Source organism: Boleophthalmus pectinirostris, unplaced genomic scaffold (genome assembly GCF_026225935.1).
Source record: "Boleophthalmus pectinirostris isolate CB_2022bp ecotype Guang Dong unplaced genomic scaffold, ASM2622593v1 HiC_scaffold_13, whole genome shotgun sequence".
In the NCBI taxonomy this organism is placed as follows: domain Eukaryota; kingdom Metazoa; phylum Chordata; class Actinopteri; order Gobiiformes; family Gobiidae; genus Boleophthalmus; species Boleophthalmus pectinirostris.
In genome coordinates this window covers 18,163,073-18,183,404 of record NW_026571036.1, presented here as the reverse complement: position 1 = coordinate 18,183,404, position 20,332 = coordinate 18,163,073, and the positions used below count along the sequence as shown (strand labels likewise).

At 38.7% G+C, this 20,332-nt stretch overlaps 1 protein-coding gene across 5 annotated transcripts in view; it reads left to right on the top strand.

Annotated features, from left to right (window-relative positions):
- nhsl1b (NHS-like 1b) overlaps positions 1-20,332 on the top strand; it is an 85,095-nt gene that overhangs the window by 49,969 nt on the left and 14,794 nt on the right. For all 5 annotated transcript variants that reach the window (XM_055149243.1, XM_055149241.1, XM_055149244.1 and 2 more), the window contains exon 2: positions 18,445-18,597. In XM_055149243.1, coding sequence (XP_055005218.1) covers positions 18,445-18,597 — 153 coding nt within the window. The remainder of the gene's footprint in view (positions 1-18,444; positions 18,598-20,332) is intronic.

The following is a 20,332-nucleotide window of genomic DNA, read 5'->3' as shown; positions in this document are numbered from 1 at the left end:
TCTGTTTCCAGTTGACTTGAAAACAAATGTAATGGCTGAACTCAGTCTGCAGGGGGCTTGTTAGTCGACCGGTTAATTGCAGAACCTAATGGTGTTGAATAGTGTTGCCGTGCCGATAGTGTGTATGTGCACTGGGCAGTGTGTCTCACTGCTCATTTCCTTAATGAGAGCTGCATTAGACCTGCTCCACACCACATGCTGCTTCAGTCTGGTCCTCTGAGGCTCTGCCCCTGTGTGCCCTCCCGCCTGCGCAGGTCCCACTTCTGCGCTGTCTGCTGTTCAGGATTTGGTCAAGTCACTGTAGTTTATTGTATATTAGTACCAAAATACACCACAGCTATTTTGATTTAATCAGTAATTAATAGTAATAAAACAATAATAAGGCTTATATTTGTATTACGAGTTAGTCTACAACATTGACAGCCTTTCAAAGGACTACACTCTGGCCATTATATATTCAGTTCACATTCACACTAGCAACAAGCTCTTTGAAATGTCTTGCTAAAGGACACAACAACAGTATGCACTGGTGGGAGCTGAGATAGACCTGTGGTGACCACTGTAAAACTGAGCCCACTTCTGCCCCATTGACAACTGCAGATGTTTGTATGATAAAGCACAAGATATCTAAATTGATATTATAAATAAAAACAAATTGAAGCTGCAATAAAATAATCTGAGTTGGCGTGCTGAAGTTAAGCCATCACAAGTCATTTCCATAGTCATTGCATGTTCTACCACAATGGGTAGGTCCAGTCTGTTTACATGAAACCTCAAAATGTCCACTCCCCGGAGAACATTTGATTGGACATCAGCATCAATTTGCATGAGCAAAGCCTAGACTTTGTATTTTTTAATGCAGTTTCAGTGCAAGAAAACTGTGCTGTAGTACCATAGCTTTTTCACCTGTAAATTGAACCACACATATTAGTAGCACCTTTTTGTGTTGTACCAGACTAAAACCCCTGTCTGCTTCTGTTCTTTCATATCAGTTGGAGGTTTCATTAAGTCTCAGAAAGCCCTGTGCCCCATACAGACTGATTATAAATTACAAGAGGAAAGGGAGGCAAAGGAGCGAAAGTGATTTTAAGAGCCTCTCTAAATCTGTCCTGTTAATGAGTTGTCCTCGCCATGGCAACGTGGCCCACTCTCCACAGGCGGAGAGGGAGTAGGGGTTAAAGAAAGAAAAGCTGAGAATACTGAGAAACTGATGAAGATGGTGTTGTTTTTGAAGCAAACTAAGTGAGATAATTTCCTATTTACTCTTGTTTAAAAATAATAATTAGTAAACACCACAACAATAACTTTTATTGACGTATTGTGTTTTAGTAGTCATGTCTGGTAGTTACCACAAGAGGGAGCTGTAATACACAATAAGAGCGATAAAATAGAGGAGATAACTGCTCTGTGTGTGTTTTTTTAAATAGGATCTGAAACATCCTTTGAGTTATTAAATAGCATTTAATTAACTTTGGCCTTCATTATTTGATTTTTTGGTGATTTATTTTGGTGATAGCATAGTTAGTTGTAATCACTTATATTTGTGTTATAAATTCAAGGTTTTCTAGTGGTTTGGTTAATAGTGCATTATTGACTTAAACTACTTGTACTTTCACCCAAGGAAATCACTTTTTCTATTCTAGTACACATTTAAGTAATTTGAGAACTGATTTACTGCCAGTTGTGTAATAAACTTAATTATCTGTGGAGCATTAACCACTGCACCCTTCACTGAATAGGACACATATGCCACACGCTGCATTACCCTCTTAAAGTGATTTACAAAATAAAACTGTTGAATTAATGAATATCAAGATTACATTGCAGCATTTAACCACAGCGGAGGAGACACATGGGGCGTCAAGGTGAATTTAATTTTGACCCATGGCGGACATAAATTTTAGGTCTATTTGATCAGGGGTCTGGCCCCGTTTCCCTGGGGGCCCATTAAGGGTCAAACTTATTGCATACTGGAGAGGTGTGCGCTCTATATTAAAGCACCCCATCCCCTTCATTATTGCTCCAAGAGGGCAGAAGTGGAGCAAATGGGGGAGGGCAGGGGGGAGGGGTTAAGTGGATTTGGGTTCCTTTTTTCCCTAGACAAGGTCCTAGTGAAGGATTATGAATGGAAAAGTCTTATAGCCACATACACAACTGTATACAGCGCACAATGGTATTGATAGTCAGATGGCATTATTAATTACAGTGTGTTGTGTGATACTGATCCGCATCATCTGTCACTAAGCCTGTTCAGAGACATATTTAAAGCCTTGTTTGACATTCAAGGATTACAGTACCTTTGAATGTGGCTATATAAAGGGAGCCCACTAGTTTATTTAGCTAAGTTGTTTTTGGGCTGCTCAATATATCAAATTGTAATCTCATTTGAGTTATTAGTTTAGCAGTTAATATTTTAGTCTTCTTTCAAATGTTACTACAGTCCTACTTTTTAAAGATATATTGCAAAAACTGTATTACTTTAATGTTTTTGTGTAATGTTACAATATTGGAGTTTGTAAAAACAGTTTTGTTGTTTTTTTTCTTGAAAATTCTCCAGGAAAAGCCATATCTACATTCATTTGGCTCACACAAATTGGATCAATGTGATGGACAAGTTGAACGCAGTAAACCCGGTCAGGCCGATCACGCTCTGTAATTGTATTGGTATAATCACACTAATCAATATGAGGCCAGATTGCCCCACCAGACCTTATCCTACTTTGAACCTCACCACCACATTGCTTTGCTACTTCCCCAGATGTTAAATTTTGGATACTTGCATTGTAAACTGCAGCCATTGGATAAGGCATGTAAAAATGTAGGATAGGACAGTTTGATCATTTCCTGCCCCCCTCAAATGAGCTACTGTTGTTGGTGATGTGAAGTGAGTTGCATTATGGGAAGTGGGTCAAGGATGGTGGTTCAGATTTTCCCTATACGTTGCTGCTCACTGCAGTATTGTGTCTTGTTGTATGCACTTGTCTCTGTGGTGCCCCCAGTGGCTCTTTGCTTTCTGCCCTTGAGCGAATGGAGGCACTTAACCTAAATTGACTCAGTCTGTCCACGCTTCAGTCGAAACCAGAGAAGACCCCATCGCCACGAGGCCCACAGCAAAACAATGATTACCAATGGCAAAGCAAGAATCTCATAACCAATACTCAAGAAAGCTGCAAAATGTATCTGTATTTTGACCAAAAAAATTTAAAGTTAAAGCTGTATGGCAATTGTTGTTTTGGGGATATGCAGCATTTGAATACTGGGAATATTGTCTGTAATAAAAATGGCTGCAGAAAGAGCTTATTAAGAACAAATATGGGCAAATACGAGTTAATAAGTCATTTTCTATGCTATTGTTAATTTTTCAGGCCATTCAATATTTGAACCTCAACCAAGACAAGTACACGCAGTTTTTAGCACTACTATACTAAATTGTGTCAGGAAGGGCATCTGGCATACAAAGTATGATGACCAAAGTTTAAGAAGGATGAGTTTAATGCAAAGGACAATTTTTTCTCCTGAGTTTATTCCATGCCAACTTTTGAGGACACCATTCACACGAGGCAAGTAACCTCCAAGTGGAAAAGCAGGTATAGCAATGTTGCAGGAATTTAAATTGCTCTATAGGAGGTCACCATAATATACACCAGGACTTATTGGTTGAAACTGTACCACTCCAGCTGCTGCGTCAGTTTATTAAAGTGGACCTATTCTCACCTCTCATTTCTCTAAGTAAGTGACTGTTCGGGGGAATACTCACAGTGGACCTGTAAAAGTCCATTCTGATAGTAGTATCAGATTTATGGAGTTTGGGCGTGTGAGGTTAATTATAAAATCAAATTAATAATACTCTATGAGGCCCTGAGGAGAGAACGTCAGACAGCAGTGTTGAAATGTAGGTCAGAAAACCAGCCTGGCGGCCAACAGAATATAGTACACCCACGACGTCCTGAAAAATAAGTAAAAAAGGCAACTTATTTATAAAGAATTTTTTAAGCTCTACAATGAGATTAAACAAGAGATGTACAGTTACAGCAGAATATAAGTCTTATATTTCTACATTTTTTATCAAATTTGTCCTTTTTAAGTGTGTCGTCTACACATGCTGAATAGACAAGGCTACTGTAAAGATTTAATAAAGCCTATTTTACATATTACATGATGTTTCTGATGTTTGGTGATTACATGATGTTTCTGACTAGTTTAAAGAAAATTAAGCGTTAATTGGGGGTAGGTTCAGAACCCCCATAGGATCTATTCGTAGTACAAGGGTTTTATTGTTCACCATTACATTTGGCATTATCTCTCAAACTGAAATACACATTTTCACTACCTATACATTACGCAGGGCACCACCATTTCATAAAAGCCTCTCAGACAGCTTGAACCATGTGTTATTGTAATGGCTGACCACATAAAGGTGCCATAAAATCTTGAAAGGTCCTATTAATCTTTGTAGAATGTCTATTAATCTAATGTATATAGATGATAGAGCACCACTAACGTGAAATCATAGCACACATGTTTTGTAGTAAAAGCCATTATTGATGCGATAGGTCCTCAGAGATTTGACAAGAGTGAGAAGAACCATGAGTCGATATGAGTGGAGACAACGTGGCTGCTCCTAATGGCCTCTAATGCTATTGAGATCTGTACTAGGATTTCTATAGTCTGTCTCGGGATAGGTCACAAGTCGTTACTGTTAAATATATGGTTAACTTTGGCCTCTATTACAACCACACTTCTCTCCAAACACTCAAAAACAATGTCTACCAATAAACCTTGTTGCCATTCCTGTCTGTGTAAACTCAAGTTGTCCTGCCAACCTATGAAGTTATTGCCCCTTTGAGTACATGGGGGGTAACTGTTTTGGCGATGTTGCTTGCTTAAATCCACGTTGCCATGGGTGAAAAGACAGTTGGCTACAAATCTATAATGACAATGGAATAAATTGGAATTCAAGTTGGAAACAAAAAGTGCCACCTTTTCAGAACCAAACACAACAAATCACGTAATAAAATTCATTCAAACTACATGTTCAACAGGCGTGCACATTTGAAACACGCCTTTCTTATGCCTGGCTGAACACTGGGCTATAAAGTTTCTCCATTCAAAAGATGCGTTGGAAAGACTTAACAGTACCGTTCTCATCAGTTCTGCCTTTTTGGCGTTTTGCAGCTGTTGGAGTTGGATTATGTTACCGAAGATGATAACAACAAAGAACGGTGCATTTAGCGGCGCGTTCTTGCTCTGTTAGCCAGGATTGGGTTTCAAAGAGGTGCTCGGGTCAGACGCCAGTGGAGAGAAAATTAGGCGTGACGGCCAACCATGCTGTGTCTTTGTGTAACAGACACTTTATATATATTGCCAGTATTACTCTGCAGGGATGTCAAAAGTATCAAAAGTCAGATACTAATGAAAACTAGTACGAAAACTATAATAATTTGAGCAGGTATTGATACTAAAAACAAGAGCACATAGACTAGTATACTCCCATGGACCACTGTGAAAACTACCTGGACAACTGAGGGATTACACAGATATAAAACCACATGGTAATATAAAAGAAAGTACTATGATTTAATGTTGAAAATAGTTGAAAATATTTCTATTGTCTGAAGAAAGAGGGTCTTTCATTATCATCATGGTATCGGTATTGAGTCTATTCCTTAGTATCAAAATCAAGTATAAAAGGAGTTAGAATTTGCGCATTATTATATTTTATTTTGTCAACTTTATTAAGGTTCATTAATGTTCCCAATTCATCTATCTTCTCAGTTCATTCATACCCTCCCTCCATCACCCCTGACTTCCCATTCAGTCTTATCTCATGTCCTCTCCTCCTTTGTTCCACTAAACTTGTTCACCTTTTATATCCAGCCTTACATCTCCACTCAGCAAAATGGCTCCCACATCAAAGTTATCTTGTGCAAACTTGGCGTTCATCTTTCTTTGTTTTGTCTAGTCTTTGGTACTCCTCTTTTGATGCTTTCTCTTTTAACCTCTTCCAAGTCCAAAAGCGGTTAACAAAACTATAGAAAGGTTTTGCTACTTTTAAGTCCCAGCATTTGAAACTACAATGTGAATGTGCTGGTGCAAATGCAAATTGCAGGGTGCCACCTCGACCCAAGGTTTTCTCATGGATCACAAAGAAGCAACCCATAGAGAGAGGCCCCATTCAACCAATACATCAACATCTATAGACCCTAACACAATATGCTAATAGGTCCTAAATTTCTCTATACTTTTGATCCTAATATTAATTAATTCTATGTTGTATTTTGTATTAGGTAAAAGTAAAGAAGCTAAAAAAAACAATAGTTATAACTTTGGACTGACAAACTTCGTACTCAAAAGTCCATGGAGTAGTTTTGACTGTGGTAATTGAAATAAGGGGGTAAAACACAATTTCAACAACACTGCATAATTTTGATTACATGAAAAAATACCATATTACTTCCCTTTGACTTTGTTTGCAAATCTTGATGACTTCCAATTCAAATGAGACTAATTCACATTGTCTGCAGCCCTAGCAACAGACACAAGGGTCTAAGTTCATTCCCGGTTCACAGTCCCCATAGTAAACCATCTGCGCATTGTATCAGATTGAGTTGGTGTTGCAAAATCGGGGGCAGTGGTGATGAGATGACGACATTGTCTGTGTGAACTTGGTGCATGTGATGGCATCCTGACTGCCTCAATAGAGCAGGTCACTTGGAAAAAGCACTGTTGGGGGAGGTAGGGTTAGGCGCGAACCTATGTCCATGAACTATAGTGCTGCTGATGTGTGTTAGGTAGAGCCCGACCGATATGGATTTTGCTGTGGCCGATATGAAACCGATATAATGGGGGTTGGAGCTGCCGATAGCCGATATAATCGCCGATATATTTAGTGATGTAAAAATTCACTGTAAATGTTGAATTGTTTAAAAAACTTAGGTTTGGCTCTGGTGGATTTTAAATTGGGTTTATTTAGGCAACATTTATTGTTATTCTGCCTCTTTACATCATATTTACAGACAGTAGGTTGGCTTAATGGCATTTTTGCATCACATTCTAGACACTAGTGATGGGTATTCCAGTTCTTTTTAGAGAACCGGCTCTTTTGGCTCGGCTCACTAAAAGCTGCTGGTTCTTTTGGCTCCCAAGTGGCTCTTCGGATTGTTTTGTTGCAAGCAGGACTAAAGCACGTCTAAAGCAGGACTGAATCAGGACTGAACAGGACTGAACCAGGTCTAAACCAGGACTGAAAAAGGACTAAACCGGGACTTATTTATTTTATGCTAAACTACAGTCAAATATGCTCGTTTTTTTATTTTAATTTTTTTTTTTTATCCTACGTACACGCAAATTTCTCAAAGTTTCGTTTTTAGCCGCTGCCGCTGTCAAACCACGAGTCTGCACGCGGCGTGAAGAGAAAAAAAGTGAGAGAAAGAGAAAACACGGCTCCCAATAAGGATCAGGCTCCCGTCGTTCCCTTCAAAGAGCCGGTTCTAAGAGTCATTTCGTTCGCGACGGACCCATAACTAGTAAAGAAAGTTGCGCTATTAGCCTTTAGCCGTAAATACGTGCGCGCCGCGGTAATTAATTATATGCGCAAATGTAATAATTCACACCTCTATTCACAGCTCATTTACATATCAGTGCAGGTCCAGTAGCAAATATACGCCCAATATAGTCACTTTAGAACAGACCAATAGAAAACAGTCTGTTTATGTGCGGGAGCTACAGCAGCTAACCCATAACAAATTACAAAAACTAGCTTCAGAGTCGACATATTTCCAACACTCACCGCTCACACAGGCTCCTCCTCACATCACAAGTCTGCACTAATAAATGTCCTTTTAATCCAGACTCAAACCGATTGTCCGTAAAAAGAATATAATCTCAGTGTTTGGATGTGTGTCTGCAGGTGTAAACAAACACACATGAGTGACGCGACTCTGTGGTGTGTTCAGGGACAGTACGGACACACACAAATGACTCCGTAGATAAATACTGATGTGGAGCCACATATTAGGATATTTATCTGTCTGTAAATTGGATTAAATGAACAGAATGTAGAGAGTCTAAGCTTTATAACGAGGTATAACATGCCCACGTGAAATATCGGCCCCTATCAGCAAGCATATCGGCCGATAGCCAATATGCCTAAAGTTGTCCATATCAGCCGATAATATCGGCCAACCGATATATCGGCCGGGCTCTAGTGTTAGGTTTGGTGGGAAAGTGAATGGGATTTTCTATGTTATTGTGATGCTTGGGAAACCACTGGTAAAGTCATTTAAACAGTAAAAGTGGACTTGTTTACTCAGGCCACACGCTTTCTCGCCTTCTGCTAATGTTTATCCAGAAGGCAGTTGTTGTTTAACTGCTGTTTGTGAGTGTTTATGCTGGTGGGTTAATCTCAAGAAACACCACAGTGTATACTTTTTGTATTGTCTGGATGCTGGACAAGCAGGAAATATACAACAGTGGCAGCTCTACACACAAAACTTCAACTAAAGCAATGTAACATAGATTTGGAAAATAAATTATGTTCTTTTTCTGCATTAAAGTGTTGAAGATAGAATTCAGTGTGTTATTTTTAGGGTTACTACAAGGGTTTGAATAGTGCTCAGGAGACATCACAAGATTACTTAAACATGCATGGATGACATATAAAACCACTTCAGACACGCTTTTGATGAGGGAACGTTATAACATGATATAGAAAGCTCCAAAGAGTCAATTTTGCATACATTTATAGCTTTAAAATAACACTTATTTTTTTGTGATTAGTGGTGTATGCTGCTGTATTGACATATCACCAAGAGTATTTTTTGGAATATTTTACTCAATTATTTTGTTACAGCGCTACAGTTTTGTTGCTTGTTCAGAGGAAGAGGAAAGGAAAACTCATTTATGCAACACATTTGACATTTTCACTGTTTTGATGATTAAAATGGGTGAGTTTCATTAATTTTGCACAAGAAGTGGTTTAACAAAGACATTTAGTATCACAGCCATCATTTAGCCATTATCTTTTATTGAACTGTATCGAATCATTTCAAAATATATTGTATCAAACCGAAAGTGCAGTGTATGTATCGTATTGTGTACTATGTATTGAGGTATGTATCTTTTGGCAACTTCTTAATGACACCCAGCCCTAATTGTGATATTTTCATGACCTTCACCTGTCCGACTGTTTCTTGTGGGAATCCCTTGGTCTTAACTGCATTAGTATATTGCTGACTTTAGACATTTTCCCTCACCCCTGTCTTATGGGTTTAATGTTATTCTTGCAACTTATTAAGCCTTTTCCTGTATGCATGCTGAATGACAGAATTTGAATAGGCTCTCCTAACTGCTATGCTGTCATGACCACTTTTTTTTAAAACATGTGTGTATGTTCTATACATACTTAAACACCTCATGCTCTGCTTTTAATATAATATTTATGGTCTTCTCTACAAAGATTATATGACCCCGATGTTAACTTTCATTCATAGATGTAGAGATGAAAGAGGATGTGTTATGAATTATTGATTTTCATTCACGAAAACATCATATTTTAAGGGAGCTAGAAAGCCTTGGTGAAGATGCAAAATGCCAAAAGCTAAATCCGTGCTTAATATTTTCTTTTTATCTCTTTCCTAGTTTGAAATGAAAGGAAGGTATGCAAGGTCAAAGCCCAAACATGATAGAGCAATTGAAGGACGAGAGTAAGGGCACAGAGAGGGTAAAAAATCAATACAGACTTGATTACATTAGCAGAAATGAAAGCTTTGATAAGCATTGGTCCAATTAGACAAATAAAGTGTGACAAAAACAGGAAATGTGTTGATGTCTGATAGATTCTGGGCCTAAGTGAGGTGTGAAAATGGAACAAATCGGAGAGTGAGATATTGTATCAGTCTAATTGCTTTGGCGCTCCTGTCCTTGAGCCTGATTGTGTCTGAGGATAGAATTTGTAAAGAGGAGACACCGGTTCTCAGATTGTCACTGTCTGGTTTCATACAATCAATACCTTGTCACAATCATTTGGAACAATTTGGAACAAAGCCAGACATTAAATTTTTTTAAGATTTAGAATGCATCTTAAAGTTTTAAAGATCCTATATTGCACAAAACTGACTCTTGTGAGCTTTAAGTCATGTTAGAATATTATTACCGCAACATAAACATAGTTGGAGTTGTATTTTGTTTCATTCACACGTTTCAGTTATTCTTTATTAGGTCCAAATCTTGAAAGGTCAAAATGTTCTGTTCCACCTTTCTGCTTCAGAGAAGCACACTAAATATAAATAAAATTAAATACTAAATATGCAGGGTTTGTGTGTTAAACATGTGTGTATGAAACAAAACGCAACTCTTTTTGATAAGGTAACAACATTATAACACAGATCTGAAATTAGCATAATATGGGCCCTTTAACCAGTGGCAATTTGACCATCTCAGATGCAGCTGTGTGAATCACTGAACTCCCATCAAGAATGGCTTCAATAACCAATATTTCAAAATGCGTAAGATTGGAATTGGTAAAAATTCTAGTTTCTGCTTGTTTAGGTCGTCACTGCACTAATTAGAAAATATCAGATATCTGGTCCCCCCTGTTATATTAAATCCAAGTCAAATTCACTACATTGCTTTATTTTACTCAGATTTGAATAACCATTTAAATATGTGTTTTGCATTGAGTCCATTTGCCAAGTCAGCACACGGTCCGGACTTAACCTGCTTAAAGCAGATGAAAGATTGATATTGTTTGGTCTGGTCTTTGGCCGGGGCACCATTCATCTTTCAATAGAGAAGGATGTTATGGACGTATGGCTGAGTGGATAGAGAGCCCTAATCCTGGAGCTGGCCTACATTTGGAGCCCTCCTTGTGGACAGATCTGTAGGTTTGTGTGCCATGTGTGTGTGGATGTGTGTTCTGTGGATGTGTGTTCTGTGTGTGCGTGTGTGTGTGTATGTGCAAGTGTGTTGTAAAAAACAATGGGGCTTTTAATGAGTGTAGCAGCGTGGGCCCGCGTCTGCATGTTATTAACCTAATACTGTACGCGTGCCACATATAACACAAGTGAGCACAAGCCACGCTGAGGCCAGAGGGCAGATATGGGGAGTCAAACATGGACTTTGGATTAACGTTTGACAGACAGAAGTGACAGAAGGGAGAAATTAAACAACCTTTCTCGACCATTATTAGCAACGAGGCAAAAAGTTTTGCTCCCATTGGCCCCATTTAAATCGATTTTTGAGGTGGTGCTACTGAGATGTCTTTCAATATTTTTTCATGGGCTCTTCACTCAAAATTAGAGCTCACTAGGTTTTACTTTTTAATCCCAGTCACTGGCATGCCCGTTCTTGTTTACTACTTGGCTTTTGTGATTTCCGATGCTGACCACATCTGAAATCTTGAAATCCAAGTCCTGGAATTTCCTAAAGTCCTGAGTTCTCCATCTTGACAGGAGCAGAATGAGTGAGCTCCACAGGCTGTGGGTCACATAGGACTTCAGAGGAGACTACCTCAGGGAGGACAGTCTCTGTGAGCTGGTCTGAAGTGACATGAGTGTGTGGGCATGTGCGCACTAGGTTCCGCTGTTGGTTTCTCTGAGGCTTTTTGAATGACGTCCTCAGGAGGAGGAAGAACAGGGGTAGCAGACTTCGGATCTGTGCTGGGGTCTTCATGCTTCTCAGTTTCAGAAGGGAAGAGATATCTCTTCTACCAACAGGTCAGTGATGACCTCCAGCAGGCTGGGACAGATGGACCAAACAAACTCCTCCAGTTCTTCATGGTGGGTTCTCACCATGATCTTCAGAACCATTTGGTCTCACATGGAGTCCGAGAAATGCACTCTCTGGAGTATGTTTCCTCGAGCTGCATCAGCCATCTGTTTCTCTGGATTCAAAACAATCGGTATCGATCAGTCAATCTTTAATAAAAATCACTGTATGTTGATATGTTGTGGTGATCTCAGAAGTCCAACACGGAGTACAGAGGTCTACTGAAACAAAACAATGTGTGAATTATTTATTATCATTATTATAGGATCTTTGCCAATATTCTGTCTGTGTTCTTGATGTAAACCAACTCTATAGTATGAAATTCAGAAAAGTAGCCAAGAAGCATCCTCCGGTCTGGAGTACTGCTTTACATCAGTTTTAACATTTAGTTTTCAAAATGCTTTTAATACAGCAATACAAATTGGCCTCTGTCTCACTTGTTAATAATTGAATACATTGCCTGCTAGTCCACTTGCACTTGAGGGATATATGAAGCACAGAGGATGTAAGCAAGCATAAAACATTAACCACATGAAAACGTCTGGGGCGATTATGGCAAATTCACACTGGTTTTTGTGTGCAAACTCTTATGATCACTTCAGAGGCGCGAGGAGAGGTTCGGATGAACGGGGTCTAGCGGGAGAGGAGGGAGTGGAAAAGCTTTTTAGCACAAATTCAAGGATCATTTGCAGCGCTATTCAGGCTCTTGTTGCACACTACCCCTCCCAGCGCAGTGCATCCATTTGGGGTTGAAAAGGAGCCGGGTGCAGAGGGAGGGGGCAGAGGAGGGCGTGATAGATGTTGATGGATCGGACAATAGGATGTTTGTATGGGATCTATATTCATGTGTCAGAAATTGAGCCGTGATAGTGCCTAGAGTAGATTGGGGAAGGTGACGGGATGTGAAATGTATACTACCGTGTAAATGTTAATTAATGTGTTAGTTTTATGTTTTAAATTGCCCAAATAAGCATATATTTCATTGTAAACTTTTTACCATTATAATAGTATGATTTCTAGTGCACAGCAACAGTTTACTCTTTGTAGATAAATTGTTATGGTTGGATCTGAAAGCAGGTGTGTAGTTACATGAAAATGTTCTGTACAAGAAGCGGTGTCAAATGCTTTCGCCGCACAGTAGCTTGGTTTTAAAATATTATCGCTGAAATTTGAATGTAATTAAAAAGTGCAAATTGTTAAACAGGGCAATAATGAAATCGCTCAACCCAAAGCATCCCCATTCCCAGATCTCTGTGATGTAAAATCACTGCAATTATTTACTTATAAGGAGACTAGAGAGAAAATAAGAAAAGTATCAAAGAGCTAAGCCCAAGGCAAACAACAGCAATGAAATCGACTGCTGTTGCACAAAACCTACTTCGTGTTTAACTTTGAGCTTTTTGAGTCCCCTAGCGCTGAAGACTGAGGAGTGATGATGTGGGATAAAAGGCAAGAGGCAGCCAGAACTCCTTGGTAACCGATGCACAGAGGAGCAGGGGGGCAGAGGGTCCACCACCACCACCTCCACCACCATAGCCCTTCTGTTGTGTGTGTGCATGTCTCGTAGGACCGGGACGCCTGGGGGAGGGAGGGGAGAGTACGGGAGTGTGCAGAGGCGGGGGGAGTGGACCATGTGTGGAGAGATAGTGTTAGCTGTTCATTGTAGGCAGTTCTCGCTGTGCACTTGCTCCGATCCACCGAGCAGTGAGAATGTAAAACTCCAGTGTGCCGGCACCTCTCCAATCACTGGATTTATTCTGCTTTACTTATCACCTGGATTACATTTTTAACTTAAAAGAGATAACTATAAAATTGGAATAATGGTTTTCATCGGAACTTCCTTAAAATCTGTGATCAAATACTTTAAAAGGAAGGGTGAGTGAGTTATTTTTGTTACCTGTTGGCTGTTTCTTTGATATTGATAATTGTATTCATGGGTTTTAGCTTCCTGCTTATCTGTGACATTTAGATTTTTGACCATTCAGAAGAGAATAATTAGTTGTTAATTGCTTTGGCAACAATACCATTTTTCTTCCACTTTCAAACTTATGGATTTCAACTACCTAGCTTTACCCCTTGAATTTATCAGGTTTATTGTGAGTATGTGCAACTGGGCGTTTTCCTCATTACAATAGATTTATTTAATCGCGAGGAGTGATCAAACATTACCCTTCATAAGCAATTCATTCATGTAGTCTTCACTTATTCTGTATAAGTACTGTATTGTTTGTAATAGTTTTACATTGTGTTCAATGTAATTTAAGTAAACAACAGCTCCTTGTAGCCATGCACCCCTCCCTTGCTCCACTCCTGCCCCCCACTCTCAGACACAGCCCTCTGTTGCACCTTGTTTCCAGGGAACCACCAGGTCAGACTTTTAAGAGCTCATGATGACCACTGAGTGACCCGTTGTAAACATAACAAGAATTCTATGATATCTATATTGTTGTAATGTATGGGGTTAGATTAGGTTATGGGTGCAGCCAGCCTATTTTACTTAAGGTGCATTTCATTAAGTAACTTTTCTAATGGAGGGTATGCCACCTGCTTGTGTCCTTGGAGACCTGCTTGTCTCCTTGGCACCAGACCAATGCTGGCAGTATTTATTCAAGTCTGGGTAGGCATACAAAGCACAGTGGTTTTGGCCCCTTGTGATTGGATTGATTACTATTGTATTTGGCTGAAGATTTCTGTTCTATATTGTTGCATTTTTGGCTTTCAAGGTCTTTGCATTTGTATTCCCATTAGTGCAGTTAAAAACAGTATTTCATCCATTACAGCTATCCAGTAAAAATAAAATATATTTATTATCACTTGAGACACTATTACTTTATCAATGGCTGCGTATGCACGTGAGTGGTTAGTTGCAGTTTGCCTCAGCAGCCTCTAATCTCAGGTGTATTTTTAGCTGGCGTGTGTTTTTGCTGCTGCAGTGAAGGCCGAGGTGAGTCCATTAATCATTAGCTCAGCGTTTTGAGTGTCCCACACATGCCTGCACCCTGCACCTGAGCTAAGCACCTTGGCCTGTCCTGCCAGACACAGCACTCTGCTATCACAACAGGAGGCAAGGTTCCTGCTGAGAAGAGGTTTTCGATTCAATTGGCCTCTTGCAAAACAAACAAGGATTAGGTATACCACAACAACAGACTGAAAATTGAAAATGCTTACTAAAACGTGCACTATGTAGAGGTTATTGCTTTTCCTGGAATGTTCCACAGTATGACATTAAACACATTTACCTTGCATTAATTTAATTTTAAATGTTTTATTGACCTTGAAAAAAAAGCATCCTTACTATGAGAGGGTCTCCTTTCCATAGATCCGACCTGTAACTTAGCCTGCTTGTCTCCATGGAGGTAGATGCTTTACTGTGGAACATTCAATAACTACAATTACAAGAATGGTGCGAATCTTCCAATAGAAAAGTTACGTGGTTGTACTTTTAGTTTTATGCATTTTCAAATAAGGGAACGTCAAAACACAATGTGCAAAACTCCTGATTGGGTAAAAAACTCAAAGGAATTTTACATTTAAAAAATATCTACAGTCAGTTCACATTTCTGTGTTAAAATAGAACAAAATCAAATTGACATTTTCATTTCTAATCAATGATATTGGTTGGTGGGTGATAGGCATTTCACACAGGAGTCATACATTTTGTCAATACCATAGAATCACTTTCATTGATCTTCTTCTATAAAGTATGTAACCCTTAATACTGATGTTAGGGGTGGATACTGGTGCTGTTTTCTATTGGATTCTTAGCACTGAGATGTTGTGCCTGTGTTTGGGACAGGGGCAAATCATGGGGACAGAGGCAGGGGGATTAGTGGACTCCTGAAAGAGAGTCCCGCCGTGGTCCTCCTGTGTGGACTCAGTGCAGTGAAAGGCTTGGGGGGGATTGTGGCGCTGAATGCAGAGGCCGATGCAGTGGGACAATACAGGCTTTTGTGTCCATAGACCCTCATGTCCTTGGTGTCCCTATAGATATGTCCTGGCTCATTCAGACCTCAGGGTGAGATGGGGGAGGGTTACCTGTGCTGTGAGTGAAGAAAATGAAACTTCACTACAATGTAAACAGATTACGGATATCAACTTTACACAACATAATCATAAAGAGTGTAAAATAATAATTTTGCCATTTTAAAAGTAAAACTATGTATTTTCAGTTCATTCTATTCTCTTAAAAAGTAAAGTGTTTTTATAATCTGCCTGTTTTTGCTTTTACTTTACTTAATCATGAAGATAGTTTTATTTCATAAAGCTGGTCACATACCAAAGGAATGATGCATTATTCAATAATGTATTAGATAATGAGAAGAAGAAAAAATTATTTTAATTTTGACCATTGTGAAGTTCTTGTTTCTTCTCACAATAACTGTAACACAAAAATCTGACACTGACATGCTTTATTAACTAGCATAATTAGTTGTTGTACTTGTGTACTCTGGAGGTGTGTATTGTGTCCTGCATTGTGTCCTATTGATCTGTCGGCCATGCAGTAAGATTCATGCAGTACTGGCTCCTATACCAGTTTACAGTGTTGACACACTATCATATTGAGTGATAAGGCATAAATCAACAGTCAGAGCTTGCCAATACAAGTGTTTATTAATTAATTTATTTATTTATTGCTTAAGTAATAACACATCTTCCAGATATTACTTATGTACTACTAGTCTGTTTCCATAACTTAATATTTACTGCACCAAAAATTCTATGCTGTATAAGTTGCTTTTTAGTAAGGATTAACAAAATTATTTTACCAAAGACTATTGTGTCTAGCACACCTTAGTACAAATAAGTGAACATTGACTTTATAATGTAGATTTAATGGAAAAGAGTAATAAGGAAATGTGTAGTGTATGCATTCAGGAATACACATGAATAAAGACAATGGGCTGTTTTGTGACCACGGTTAACTGCAGGTTGTCCCTAAATGAGGTGCAAATGGCTTGCAGATGCATTAAGGTGTCATGATTCCCCGCTAGCAAGACCCCCAAGGCACAACCATTTCAGCTTTACCTTGTTAGCACTTTCCCAACTGTAAAACTCCATTTACTTTCACTGCAATAATGTTATGGGAACACAGACTCAAGTCCAACTGTCTCCATTGCTCCTGTCTATCATTATTTGAATCACTGTTTAGCGTCTGACACTCTGAAAGGCTTAATTTGCAGTCTCAGATCCCCACCCCAACATGGCATCCTCCCCCCAATAGACAGCTCATTTGCACCTGTGAAAGGGCTCTCCAAAACTCACTCCCTGCCCCTTACAAGACCGTCCCCTTCTTTCTTATGTCCTTTCAGTCTTTCACATCACTTACATGGACAAGTTGTGTTTGTAAGCTCAAGGATTTACAACCAGATGTATTGGATTTTTATATTCTGACCTTTTGGATTTTAAAATGGAAATTATTCTGCATCCACGGTCACCAACTTTGGCTTGGATTCGTTCTCTTGGTAAGAGTTGTGACAGTTGTTTTTGGTTTGTTCAACCTTGCGACTAAATCAAAAAGGGGTACAATTGTGTATATGGAGAATTTGATAGGCCAAAATCGTAACACAATATTGTATCTTTAAAAAAAAAAAAAGTTTAGTTTTTTTGTGGTTCATACTGACTTGATAGGTGGTAAAAGTATAGTCCTGACCACATTTAAATTAAACCTTTTTTCACTTCACATTGCTGATATCTTCTATAACTTGGACTTTATTTGAATGATTTCCTCCTTGTCTGGTGATCAGGTAATAACATATGTTTCAAATGGGACCATAAAATATTGCCCATTTACGATGATTAACACTAACATAACCGTAACTGTGGTTTTATTAGGTGACATTAAAATTAGCGGTGTATAATATTGACTATACTATTTGCCTTGATGGAGCTGTTCAAGTTGCATTGTGTTATATGGAGTGTTTGTATGGGGATGGAGTTTGTTGTTGTTGTTGTTGTTGTTGTTGGAGTAATATTGTAATACTGTAGTACACAACAGTATTACAAAACCCATTGTAATTTATTGGTTTGTCTTGATTATGACTGCTCTGAATTGTTTTAATCTGGAATTTTTCACAGTATGGCATTAAACCTTTCTATCATAATGGAGACCAAATCAGATCACGTTACAGGTCAGATTTGTGGAGAGGCAACCCCGCTCACAGTCAGAATGCCAGTTTTCCTGGTATTTTTGATCTGTAATTCAGTAAATGTAAGGTAGAGCTGTTTAATATCACACTGTGGAGCATTCAAGGCAGAGCAATGACATATCCGTAGAAACAAGAAGGGGGGCCACCAACCAAAAAGTTACATAGTGTACCTTTTAAACAAATTTATTTTTAACATTTTTTTCTATTTTTAAAGAACTGTAACCCTTTCTTTCCAGCTTTATGCCCCTCTCTCCTCATTTGTGTGTGTGGCCTGCCATGTGATGTTACAGATACGTGTGATGTCGTAGGTGGGCAGAGTGACACCTCCAGACAAAGACATGTGCTTCCTCCTCTTCCCTCATGTTACAAGTCTAAACAAAATCTGTTTACAAGCCATTATTCATGATTTTTGAGTCTTGTATGCAAATCAGTGAGCTCCGAGAGACTTAAGTGTTGTGTTGTTTTAAAATGCTATACAAAAAAGATTCTAAGTGCAGTAAAATCTTACAAGTTGTTATTTTGTGTTTTTCAGCTGTATCCAATCTTGACGAGGAAAGCAAATGGACTGTTCATTACACAGCTCCGTGGCACCAACAGGAAAATGTCTTTCTACCAGGCAGTCGGCCGCCTTGTGTAGAGGACCTCCACCGCCAGGCCAAAGTCAACCTCAAGACTGCACTAAGAGGTGAGGAGAAATGGGGCTCTAGCATTAAAATTGACATTACTCACACAAGCTTCTTGGCATTCACTTTTTCATGTCATGTGATGGTAAAGTCATTTTATTTTCACACAAAAATATAATGACACAGCACTCGTGTTGTAACATGGTATGATTGCTTACAGCTCTCTCACCAAACTAGCTGATCTAAGCAAAAAATCCGCACGCTTACAAAATCTTATTATACTCAATGTCATCACAATTGTCATAGCAAGGTCAAGGCACCATGCTGAAGAAGCACTACCAGCCTATCTGCCGTATCTACCACTAGTGTTGTGCCCTTTTGCTTTGAGGAGGTTTGTAACTCATAAAAAATAAGCACTCACTCAGATCCTGTGAGTGTTTTATTTCTGTCCATTTATTTTTAAAGAACGAAAAAATTCTCTGTGGTTAAATTTCAAAGGAGTTTTAGTGTGGTCACAAAATACTTTCTCTCCTCCTCTCTAACCCTACTGACCCTGGTGTAGTGACTAGATAAACCTGATTGCAGGGGGAGGGGGGATCGAGATGACATTGCATGAATTAGGCCCAAATTTAATCTTAATACAAAGTACAATTTATTAATACATTTTCTTGAATAAATGTAAACTGGGTCCAGACACTACATTTTGTTTAGTGTGTTCAAACAGGGCTGCAATGCAAGATCACACCTACTTGTTCAGACAAGCCACAAGACAAGTAAACAATGGAAGTCAGAACAGCTAAAACTTAAAATCCTGCCTGTAACAGGAAGAGGGGCTTGGACTGTTTGTTTGTTTGTTTGTTTGTTTACCTTGGCAAAGTATCTCTCAGCATTCTCGAAAAAAACACTGGATTTAGACAAACTTTATTGAGCCACGGGGGAAATTATTTAGACTCAGTTTCCACATCACAATATATTATAATATTAAGAGCAACAATATAAATGTAAATAATAAATTCAAAATAAACAGCAGAAATAGCAAGAGACGGGTGTCAAATAAGGCACAATTATACATGTATGTACAAGTAAAAATCAAACATAGAAATACAGTAATAAAATATATATCTTAGCAGATGGGTAAGGCAAAACACTGGTAAAATGAATGTAGTGTTATGGCTGAAACAAATTCCTATAAATAAAATAGTATATTGTAATTGTATAATGGTATAGTTTCTGTATAATATACTAAATTATTAAAATGTGCACGACGATCATTACTTGAAATGTAATAACTCTATTCATACAGGATAAGTGGCAACTTTATGTCACTTTTAAGTTTTCAGCAGCCAATGTTAGCGTATTTGTAAATTTGTTTTGCAGCCACAGTAAAATAAATGAATAAAGTGGTGTTTTATTACATTTTGGATCCACTGGTCAAAAAGCCATAGTGAAATAAGTTTATATAAAATTACAGAAATGCAGTGCTTTGGCTACCCGCATTAGAAATCTGAACTGTGTTGCTGTTGTGTTTAGTGTCCCTGGGAAAGTTCCATTTTCTCACCCATTTGTCAGACAAGAGGAAACATTCAGAGAGGGTTGTATTTGGGTGGTATGTTTGCATAGGTTTGTTGTGACCAGTTTAATGGCCTTGTAGATAAAGTGGGTTAGTAGTGATAATTTTAAAGGCAGCAGCCATACTCTGACTTGTAGAGTTAAAATCACCTGGTTTATAGTAAACCCAAGTCTTTCAGATTAGCTTTGTTTTCCTCAGTGTGACCCCTGCACTGTAGTATTGTACTT